Below are 10492 nucleotides of genomic sequence, written 5' to 3'. Positions count from 1 at the left end.
TGACGGGCCTTGCCGGCATTTGTCTAAACCCGATATTCCCAACCCGCATGACATTCGACGTCAGTTCAGAGTGCATGGCAATGATTCGTCCGATATGTGTGAAAAACAACCCGGGACGGGGGAAATAGTAGGTAGTAACACAGTAACGTTTCCGGAACATTTTACGTTCAGCTGCTCAAGACTCATGTCCGGATCTACTTATTCTTCCCTCAACTTACCGAAACTAGTCGCATTGGCCCGCAACTTGCCGAGCTTCGGTGACCTTTATCTGTCACGCGTTACCTGCAATATGTCCAATTTCTGGGTACTAGGGTGTGCATACCATGGTCTTGGAGTGCAGTCTGAACAGATAACTCAGTCGCAATGAATGCCTTCCAAAATGTACAGGTGATTCTCACCAAAAGTGTAGCAGTATCCCTGATTCTTCTGTTTACCTACGCATCTCTGCGCTCCGTTTACAATGTCTTTTTCCACCCCCTCCGACGTGTGCCAGGCCCTTTCTTGGCCAAGATTTCTCGGCTGTGGCTTTTCTACCACGACTACCATGGAAATCCCCACAATCACATTCGAGAACTCCATCGGAAACTAGGTACGGGCAAGGAATCTATCTCGCAATTTTGCCTTTCATGTCTTCGAATTTGTCTCTCAATGTTATTCACACGAACACCCTCAGGCCCGCTTGTTCGCATATCGCCAAACGAGGTATCAGTCGACGATGTCGATGCCAACAATACCATATACGCTCAGAATAATCCATGGGTCAAGCCGGCGTACCATTACAAGGCTTTCCAAAGCTCTACAGCATACAGCATCTTCACCGAGCTGGATCCTCAGACTCACGCTGCACACTCTCGTCTCTTGGCACCCGCCTTTTCACAGACAAGAGTCAGTGCGACGGATGCGCAGCGGCTCTTGTGGGACAAATGTGAAGCCATGATGGAAGGCATGGACAATAAGCTAGGAGCGGAGAAGCACGAGGGTGGAGCCTCCAATACCCTCACCATGAGTCTCGGCAGGTGTTTTCGCAGCTTTGCTCTGGATGTAGTCACAACGTGGACATTTGGCCACTGTGCTGAGAGCCTACCCACCTTCCACTCGGACTTATTCGAGATACTTGATGTAGCAGCCGAGAGTGTGATATATGTAAGCTGCGCCCCTTCTCTATGTCGTCCTTTTGTCAAGCGATGATCGACTTCTCGGAAGGTAAAGCCTAAAGGCTTTGGCGGCTAACGTCTACCGAATTCTTAACTGCATAGTTCCAGCACATACCCTTTTTACGAGCCTTGATTCCCTACATTGCACCGCTGGTGCCATCGCTTGTTCCAAACAAGATTCTAGGACAGGTAGGGTATCCTTTTCGTGTTCCACTGCCCAAGACAGCCATTCGAGATCGACGCTAATCCTGAATCTAGTACGCCAAGAAAGCCTTGGAGGCAAACAGGGCGGCTCTGAAAGGCCTCCGCGAGGTCGTTCCTTGTGTATTCTCGAACCTTGTCTCCTCTCAGTGGCAAGAAAAACGCGGATATAGCCCATCGGATGGGCAAATTATTTCAGACGGGATTGTGATATTGGCAGCCGGTAGGTGCACGCGCTAAAACGAGTGGTCTACGCTGTTAGAAGAAAATCATGGCATTCTATCCGCGTTATTGGCATTGATATTTGGTCTCAGGAGCCGATACGACAGCAGCAGCCTTATCAATTGGCATTCATTGGCTAGCAAGACAGCCAGACCTGTGGAAACAGCTTCAAGATGAACTTCGACCAGTAATGAATGGCTTTGAAAAGCCTCCTCGTATCGAAGCCCTTGCTGCATTACCTCTTCTCAACGCTGTTCTCAAAGAAGGGTTGCGAGTGTCCTGCCCTATTCGCGGCCATATGCCCCGAGTCGTCCCTCCAGAGGGTTGGAACTACAAAGGAATACACTTTCCTCCTGGGGTACTTACCTTCCATCCTCCAGCAACTCCACTGATGTGTCATATTTGTTGGAAATTGAACTGCTAACGGGGAAGCATCTTGTAGACGGTTATAGCCACTTCGGCCTTCTACGGATGTTACAACGAGACAGTTTTCCCTAACCCCGAGTGTTACGACCCCACGCGATGGTTACCGCCAAAACATTCGAGCAAGATGGAGGCCCATCTTCAACCATTCTCCAGAGGCACCAGACAGTGTATTGGACAAAAGTAAGTCTGTGTGGAATGTACCGAAATATTACCCTAGCAATGAGTGTTAACAGAAACGACACAGTCTGACGCTAGCTATGCAACGAGTGGTCATTGCAAGTATTGTCTACAACTTCCAGCCGGTTGCAGTCGACAACACAACCATCCGAACCAGGGAGTTTGTAACATTGCTGGTAGATTCTCCTCTTGAAGTGACGTTGGTTACTACCAATCGTCTAGACCAGCATTGAATCCATAGCCGCGGGGAGGAGAACGGGATTATTTAGTTGATTCTATACAACACTTTCAATTTAAATACCCTCAGGCTTGAGAATGATACGAGCAATCAGTTCGTTATGTGCCCAGTGTGCATTTTGCTGGTCCAGAATTCGGGATGCGAATAAAGTAGTTACCTCACGAGCTTCCGCCACAAAGTCCATCGATCACACCAAAACATGTGACCAGCCTAATGTTTTTTACAGCAATACACCACAAATACTAAAAAGTAGATCATGTTATTCCACTTCACAGTGAACAAGAAACGGCCTGAAGCTTAACGACCATGCTGCAAGTAGTAGCAAGTTGGTTGAGGACACCAGTCGTCAACGTCAAGCAACCTGTGTAGCAACCAGCACTGTTAATATATTCTTCGTACTGATTCTTCACACGTGAGACCGTGCTCTACCTTCTCCAAGTTCCTGTCTGGCCCGAGGGGCTATGAAGATCGCGCTGAAGTGCACGTGCAATTGCATGTCACTTGTCAAATACCTACGTTATCTCGGGCATTTCCTATGACTGCAAAATAATGGAGCCTCGCTGAAGAAAAAACCTCCCGAGATTCGTTCTTCTTTGATCCATCGAAAAAGATGCGTGTGTCTTATTTTGCCGTTGAGAATCACTCTCTAAATTTCCTTGCCGCCTTCTTAGTAGCCTATTTTCTTACCGAAACAGACATTTGCAATAGCTCATTGCAGAACTTCAATGGTGTCGCCCTTATTTACAACTGTGTTTTATGAGGCAAGACTTCTTCACGCAGAAAAAACCCACGTAGCGCGTTTGAGATAATGCGTATTCTTTGTCTCCATGGCGACGGGACCAATGCAATGGTCTTCGCGGCCCAAACGCGGCATCTAAAACGAGCCCTGGAGCTGCACGGCATTGAGCTCATATACGCAACCGGGCCATTTGAATGCGACCCGGGTTACGGCGTGTCACCCTTCTTTGACGACTGTGGTCCTTTCTACCGCTGGTGTCCTAACGATCCGCGGGACCTCGACGGTCAAGACGCTGTCGAGGACGATCTCACTGATTCAGCGGCCATGACAGCGGGCATCATCGAGATGTTTGAAGATCTGAGATACGAATTCGGAGACAACATCAACGACGTAAACAGCCCCGAAAGCTTTATAGGGATCCTCGGCTTTTCTTCTGCTGCAGCTGTGGTAGCAGGAATTCTTGCTTCCCAAGAAGACGGTTCAGGGAATCCCTTCTCCATGTGGCATCGCTTTCAGTTTGGAGTCCTAATCAATGGGACTGGGCCACCCACAAGGTTTTTAGGCGCAAACGGCAGCAAGCAACCAATCAAGGTCCCAGTTCTATCAGTCGTGGGCAAACAAGACCAGTGGCAGAGCCAGAGCAAACTCCTAAACACCTATTTCGATAGGAACTTGATGACGTGTCTGGAGTTTGACAATGGGCACAAGATACCCTCTGAGCAGAAGCAGGTCGAAGAGATGGTGCTTACTATCCTAAAGATGATACCCAAGACTTAAGGATTTACTCCTTAGTTATAAGTATCTAATTCAAATTACGTGCAACAGATGTCCTTCATTTAGATCGAAGTAGGTTCCATTTGCTGTAGTGAAAAGAAAAAAATCTGCGGGTGAGCTGTGTCACTGCCCTGGTCCTATTCAATGAAGGCTTTCTATGTTCAACAGCAATACAACGCAAGACAAGGCGCAGAATTCCAACGAAGAAGAGAATTTTTGATTGCTTTCAAGTTGTTAAATCTCCAATAAACGTCTTTTATATCCATTTGTGATGTCTCCCGCATGATCGGTACTTATGCAACTATTTTTCTAATCAGCATATCACCCGCCAAATCTGCAATTCTGTGTACCCCTGCCGCTATGTCATCCGGTCGACTTGTTCCTGGCTTCAACTTCACCTCGTAGTGAAGAATGAACCGTGCAAGCACGACTTTCATTGTCCACAGGGCGATGTAGCGTCCAGGGCAAGAAGCCTTCCCACGTCCAAAATCAAGGCCTGGCCCTGAAATCGACTCGAAAGCCGCCTGCGAGGGAGTGGTGTTATCGCTGGCGACAAATCGAAACGGCTTGAAAGATGCGGCGTCCTCTCCATAAACGGCCGGGTCGTGGTTTATGGCAAACGAAGGCATTGCCACTGTCACGCCACGAGGGACAATGAGGCCGTCTGAAAGTTTGACGTCGCAGAGGGCTTTCCGAGCCATGACAACTACTGCGAATCAGCTAGAGCTTACGAAGAGCTTCGAGCCGTTTTACAGCCACGCATTCTCGGTAAACTCACTCAAAGTACCCGGTCTCATACGAATCACTTCCTTCATGAAGCTGTCTACTTTGGGCATCTGCGACAATGATTCCAGAGTGATGGCCTCGTTCTGGCTGAGAGCATTGCAGACCTCGTCTCGCATGAGCTGTTGACATTCAGGTAACGACGCCAAGTCGTAAACGCATTGCAATAGCTAGGTATGATTAGTTGTAAATAGGATGCACGTTACTCGGAGAGCCCTTATGAAGCGCGATTGACTTACGGCATTGACGATTTGATCTATTGAGCTGTTGTTAGTAAATTCTGTTTAGGGGGCAACGATGGTAGCGTCTGGAAATAGAAATCTTCATAGCCATGACGAAACGGCAAGAATCACCAAGGGAAAGGTCAAAGTCCAAAAGAAGAATTGGTACTCACTATCTCCAGCAAACACGTTATCAAAGATCTGGCCAACTTGGAAGTCAACATCGGCAGCCCGCCATCCTGCCGAGTGCTGAAGCTGGTACCCAATCATGTCATGGGGTCTTTGTTCCAGTGCTCTATCCTGGAGCAGACGCTCTTTCACAATTGGAGCAATCTTCTCCGCGAGCTTCCGCCGTGCCGCCATCAGGATTCGATAATTCGGTAGCACATGCTTGATGATAGATTGCAGCCAGGCATGGAATCCGCGAAGGTCTCGAGCCGCTAGCATCAGTTTGATGCCAACGCCGCTAGCGGCGGTAACCCAGTCTGGATCACTGCACGTCGGTGCGCCGACCAGAACCCTTCCAAAGGCGCGGTTGACCAACGGCCGAAGACATGGGTTCATCGAGACCTCGGTCCAGCCATCGGACGTGTTCCGGTTGGTGTGGCGTTTGTCTTTTGTTGATTGGAAGTACCCGTCTTCCCATTCTTTGAAGCTCTGTTCGATTTCTTCGTCGATGACCGAAACAACATGCGCACCATCTCTTTTCAGACTTCCCATGAGGGTTTGACGCCCAGTCTCGTCGTCCAAGTGGTACCTCCAAGTGGTGTGTTTCGATATCCAGAAATCATGGATGGCCGCCCCAAAACTAAGCTGATGATGACTGTAAGTCCCCAACTCAGAAGCATATTGCCTGGGTAGCAGAATAAGATCCGATTTTGGCCCGACAATTTTGAATGGCTTGTTTGGATGCTCAAAGTAGCCTTGGAGTAAGAGTGATCCAAAATCGAAGAGTGAGTTGGGGCGGGGAGAAACCGTTGGGACGTCGATTGTGGGACGTTTGCTAAAAGGCCAACCCCTTGCAAGACAACTTATCAAACAGAATAGGAACAATCCTATACTGCCTACTAAAGAGGCTTTAGTAACTGTTGATGATATACTGGCCATCCCTATTGATGTAAGATGTGGAAAAGTAGTGGCTCAGGAAATGTGTTTTTCTGTAAACGATTGCATTTAATGAAGCGCAGAGTGACTGTGAGATGTGAAGTACTCTGTGTGGAGTGTATGCGCGCCGGCAGCCCGGAGAATAAATAAACTCCACGCATGCATAAAACAGCCATATTCGGGTGATTAAAGGTGACGCTAAGCAATTTTGTGTAAGGTTTATGAGCTCTCAAAGTGTGCGATATTTAGCAACACAGACCTGTTTTCTTATGGATGCAAATGTAGAAATACGTAGGTAAGTGATGCCGTTGTGTCTGCAATGCTTAGTAACTGAGTAAGCAACCCTTATTTCGGCGCATCCTACAGGCTATCACAAATATCAGCCTCAATCTTATTACCTATTACTCACTCCCTACTACCTACTCAAGTGAAACCTCTAGCTTACAAGATGATTGAGGGGTTGTAGACTTCTAGAAAGTGGCTCCCCCCTCCTTTACTACCAACAATCTGTAGATGGTAGGTATCCCCTGTTGCATAGAACTAAGAGGTAAGACCAATCAAGGCCTTCTTCCTCTTACTCTATTGCTAACCATCTTTCTACCTGTTTACTATTAAAAAGATATTTATTCCTATTAGAGTGACACTATGTACTAACAGAATGCCAGAAGAGAATGAGCAGTTTAAATTACTGTCATAAGCGGTTTAATGCTGTAATACAATCTAATCTGCTTCTTTAGGATATCATGCTTCTTATGTTAGGTTAATGAAGCTATTTTAAAAAGGCTTTCTCAGCTCCATTTCAAAAACGCTGAGTTGAATAATGTATCCCTGAACAGGATCCAAGAGTTTGGATTAGTTACACAATACAATAACAACAACAGTAGCAGCAAATAGCTAAGTACTAGCACTATGCAGCTTTAAAGTAAGAACAGGCAACTGTTTCTATCTAGGTTACTAACTCTATATGCTTAAACTGCTATGGTTATGTTTGACCTAAATCGAATTATCTAGAGTTCCCTCTCTGGTTCTTTAATTCTGCTTCTTTGCAGCCAAGTGTCTTTCATCAGTTTATCCTGCATCTTTCACAGCCAGCAGTTTGGATGTAAAAGAAAATTTCTTCCAACTTAAAGGAGAAATTGCAAGCACCTGGTCTCAGCAGGTTTAGTTGAAGACATTTTCCTGGCAGAAAGAACATAGCAGACAGGCAATATCTCTTCTTCAATTTACATGAAATAATAAGATGCTCCTGCCCTCTAGTGGCACCTTTTCTCTGTAGATACTTCTCCTATTGATTTCATATTCCATCTCATCCTGTCCATAGTCAGCTATTATTGCTAGTACCTAGGCACATTCTTCCTTTGCCTCCTACAATCATCATCTGAAAGCACATCAGAGGTGCACCTGATCGTCTTGAAAACCATCATGTCTCAGGCTTCTTTTGTCAGTTTGAGTTCACACATAAGAATAAGTCTTTTGCCTGATTATCCACTGAACCCCCCTCCTATTTCAGAGTCTCCTGCAGTTCTCTTACTTCTACCTGTTATCTCTTTCTCACATAACCTCACCCTGCCTGAAGATAGCCCACCTTGTCTCACCCTTCGCCACTATCACTTCACCTTCAGAAAATGTCCAACTCCTGTTACCTTGTGCCTGCCTTTTTTGAGGTGATCCCGCCAAGGTCCCTTTCTACCTTGACCTCCCTAACCTTCTCCTTCTCCTGGTTTCTCTCCTCTCAAATTCACAACAGCAAAGTTCAGCCTACTTCTTCTGCCTGAGTTAGGCCTTTTCATCGCTTCTTTTCCACAAGCAACCACCTACTTCAGCTAGATCTTGCTGGGCAGACACCTCTAGGCAGACATTGTTTTGGTCCGGCCTTGACAGTAACCTCTGAAATTACCTGCAAGAAAGCCCTGTCTTTCACCTGAAGATTGCAATCGAAGACAACCGTAAGTCAAGCTTCTTGCAACTCGATTCAAGTTCTCACCAGCACTTTGTCCTTCGCTTTTCTCTATCTGCCTGGACTTACCATTTCTCACCTGGCCTCCAGCTCCCTTGGTCCTGTCTCTACCTCATTCATCTGGCATAAAACCCCGCCATTCCTCCCATGATCAGATCGTTTCCTCTCCCAGATTCATCCGACGAAACCCCAAAATCCTGACACCTCAAATCTACTTTCACCCAAAACACCTTCTACGATCGACATCTCATGAGCATCAGGTTAAAATTCGGTCCTCCTCTAGATGACATCTTACCTGCAACTACAACGAAGAACAAAGGTTCTTCTTCCTTGAACACTGGCTTGCAAGTATCCAAGACCGCTCTGTTCTCCAAAGGCAAGACCAATGGTATGGAAGCTTCATATCCTACCTGTGTATGCTGACTGGATTGCACTTTCAGACAAACTTCGCATCACCCACGTTCGCCGGTCAACAAGACGACCTCACTCACCATGTCTGGTACCCGGTTCACACCTGACCACCCTCAGGGCAGCGCCTTCTTCGAACAGCCCGATTCCCTGGTTGGTGACATCAACCATAGCCACGCTCCCAACACATCGGTCTCAGTCAACGCCAACATCTCTTCTCTCGACAACGGCACGCGTCCTGGCAGCTTCAGTCTGCCTCGATTCAACCTGGCACCTGGCGTCACCCAGACCAATGCTCTGACGGTCAATCTCAAACGATCGACATCTTCTAGCCATATCATGGACCAGAACACCCAAATCATCGACTACAACAACACGCCGGGTGCTCATTTGCCCCTCAGTGCACAGGAGCCCCTCGATATGCCTATGCAGCAGTTCTCTCTGCTTGCTGTTTGTTCTGGAGGTGTTCCGGCCGCTGGAGGCGTCGGCGATTTTCTCACAGCTCCAAACGTGAAGCCATCAAACGCTTCCTGGATGCAGGATGTCTCGGTCACCGACGAAGACAACGAAGACAACGAAGACAGCCCAGACAGCGACAACGGCGCAACACAACCCAGTCCCCCAGCTAACCCATCAGCCGGGCTGCCCGGTTCCTTGACCACCCCAAATGATAGCCCTGGTCCTTTTGGTGTAAGCACCCGATTCTCTGCCCACCATACGTCCAACCACCACATTGAAAATCGAATCCACCAAGACCACCGATTCAGCAGCGGCGACAGTCTGAACCTTACTTTACAGCCGCACACCGGCAGAATTCCGCCACTTCGTCTTCGTGATCGAGCCCATGATGGTCAGGTTCAGCACGCCATCAGAGAGCCCGTGGCCCCCGGCCCCTCTACAAGCGGCGTTCCGCCAAACAACTTCCGCCGACCCAACGCCATATCCGGCCTCGCTCACTTCCCTCTAGCTACCTTGAGCAGCAGCTCAAACGGTGCCACCTACGGCGGGTCTGGCATCACCAGCTTCCCTCTGCCCCCTTTCAACAACGGTCCAAGTGGCGCGGGGCCTGCACACCAAGCTGCGGGTCAACGACCGCAGCTCGTCTCGGTCCAGAGCACCACCAACATGCCGCCTGGGAGGAACCAAGTCAACGGCTCACTTCCCCGCAACGGCACCGGTGGTCAAGCGTCTACTGCCAGCTATGGCTCGGGGCTGCCGGCTGGTAATGCTGTCAATCAGACGGCGAGTGCGGATGCGGGCGAAGGCGCCGTCCAATTCGCACCCACCGGCATTTTCCGTCCCATGAACGCGGTGACCCGGCCATTCTATCATCCCGACTTCGACAGCCAGAGGGAGCTGAAGCGACGGCTTGGGATCTCGCCCAACTACGCGGGCGACGCTTCGATCGCGCGCAACCAGTCGGCCGCGATCCCCGACAGCGAGAACGTGGCGTTCTGGATCACGAACCTGCCGCCGAGAGTGACGCACAACCAGCTTCTGGGGCAGATTCGCGGCATGGGACGGATCTGGGCCTGTGTCATCAGCCCGCCGGCAGGCGACCACGCCACGTCGGCGGCGAAGGTGGTCTTCTTCGAGCTGGCGGCGGCCCAGAAGTTCCTCGCGCACTGCAGCGACCCGCAGCGGCGTCTCATCGTGGGCGGCTACGTCGCGCGCGTCTGTCTGAACCGGACCAAGAAGGCGGAGGAGAACGTCGAGGGGAACCACTCCCGCGTCGTCATCATCCAGGGGAACCCCTCGTTCGTCAACCCCGTCACGCTTCTCCGGCACTTCAGCAAGAACTTCGAATACGACATTGACGAGATCATCACGCATGTTCTCAACAGCTAGATGGGCCACGTCGAGATCCGGTTCGGCAGCTGGCGCTCACAGGCCGAGACGTCTCGCCAGTGCATCAAGGCCATGTATCCTCCGGGCGGCGACCTATCTCCCGTTTGGTCCTTGCGATACGGCACCGACCCTTGCTCCATTTGACGCTTCAATCCGGATGAGGTCTCTCGAAGGGGAAGTCATGCGACCGAAAAGAACGAGATGATGGCGATCGAGCACGGGTGGGTCGTAGGTACAACC

The 10492-nt window shown here is 49.4% G+C and overlaps 4 protein-coding genes across 4 annotated transcripts; 3 read left to right on the top strand and 1 right to left on the bottom strand.

Annotated features, from left to right (window-relative positions):
- Window positions 1–363: 363 nt before the first annotated feature.
- Window positions 364–2440, top strand: CDEST_02337 (Putative cytochrome P450; the record flags this gene model as incomplete). The annotated part of the gene is made up of 6 exons (XM_062918496.1): window positions 364–1143; window positions 1257–1343; window positions 1413–1578; window positions 1670–1935; window positions 2020–2183; window positions 2248–2440. 6 exons carry the CDS (start codon window positions 364–366, stop codon window positions 2411–2413), a joined length of 1629 nt encoding a protein of 542 aa, XP_062774547.1. The 3' UTR covers window positions 2414–2440.
- An 825-nt stretch (window positions 2441–3265) lies between these two features.
- CDEST_02336 (Putative serine hydrolase FSH, alpha/Beta hydrolase) lies at window positions 3266–3934 on the top strand (the record flags this gene model as incomplete). The annotated part of the gene is made up of 1 exon (XM_062918495.1): window positions 3266–3934. One exon carries the CDS (start codon window positions 3266–3268, stop codon window positions 3932–3934), a length of 669 nt encoding a protein of 222 aa, XP_062774546.1.
- Window positions 3935–4012: 78 nt separating this feature from the next.
- Window positions 4013–6042, bottom strand: CDEST_02335 (Putative cytochrome P450; the record flags this gene model as incomplete). The annotated part of the gene is made up of 4 exons (XM_062918494.1): window positions 4013–4637; window positions 4710–4884; window positions 4954–4970; window positions 5109–6042. The coding sequence occupies 4 exons, from the start codon at window positions 6040–6042 to the stop codon at window positions 4225–4227; spliced, it is 1539 nt and encodes a 512-aa protein (XP_062774545.1). The 3' UTR covers window positions 4013–4224.
- Window positions 6043–8488: 2446 nt separating this feature from the next.
- CDEST_02334 (Putative RNA-binding domain superfamily) lies at window positions 8489–10396 on the top strand (the record flags this gene model as incomplete). The annotated part of the gene is given in 2 exon segments (XM_062918493.1): window positions 8489–10237; window positions 10253–10396. The coding sequence occupies 2 exon segments, from the start codon at window positions 8489–8491 to the stop codon at window positions 10394–10396; spliced, it is 1893 nt and encodes a 630-aa protein (XP_062774544.1).
- Window positions 10397–10492: the final 96 nt, after the last annotated feature.

The sequence above is a fragment of the Colletotrichum destructivum genome, chromosome 2 (assembly GCF_034447905.1).
Source record: "Colletotrichum destructivum chromosome 2, complete sequence".
NCBI lineage: Eukaryota > Fungi > Ascomycota > Sordariomycetes > Glomerellales > Glomerellaceae > Colletotrichum > Colletotrichum destructivum.
This window is presented reverse-complemented; position numbering and strand designations above follow the sequence as displayed.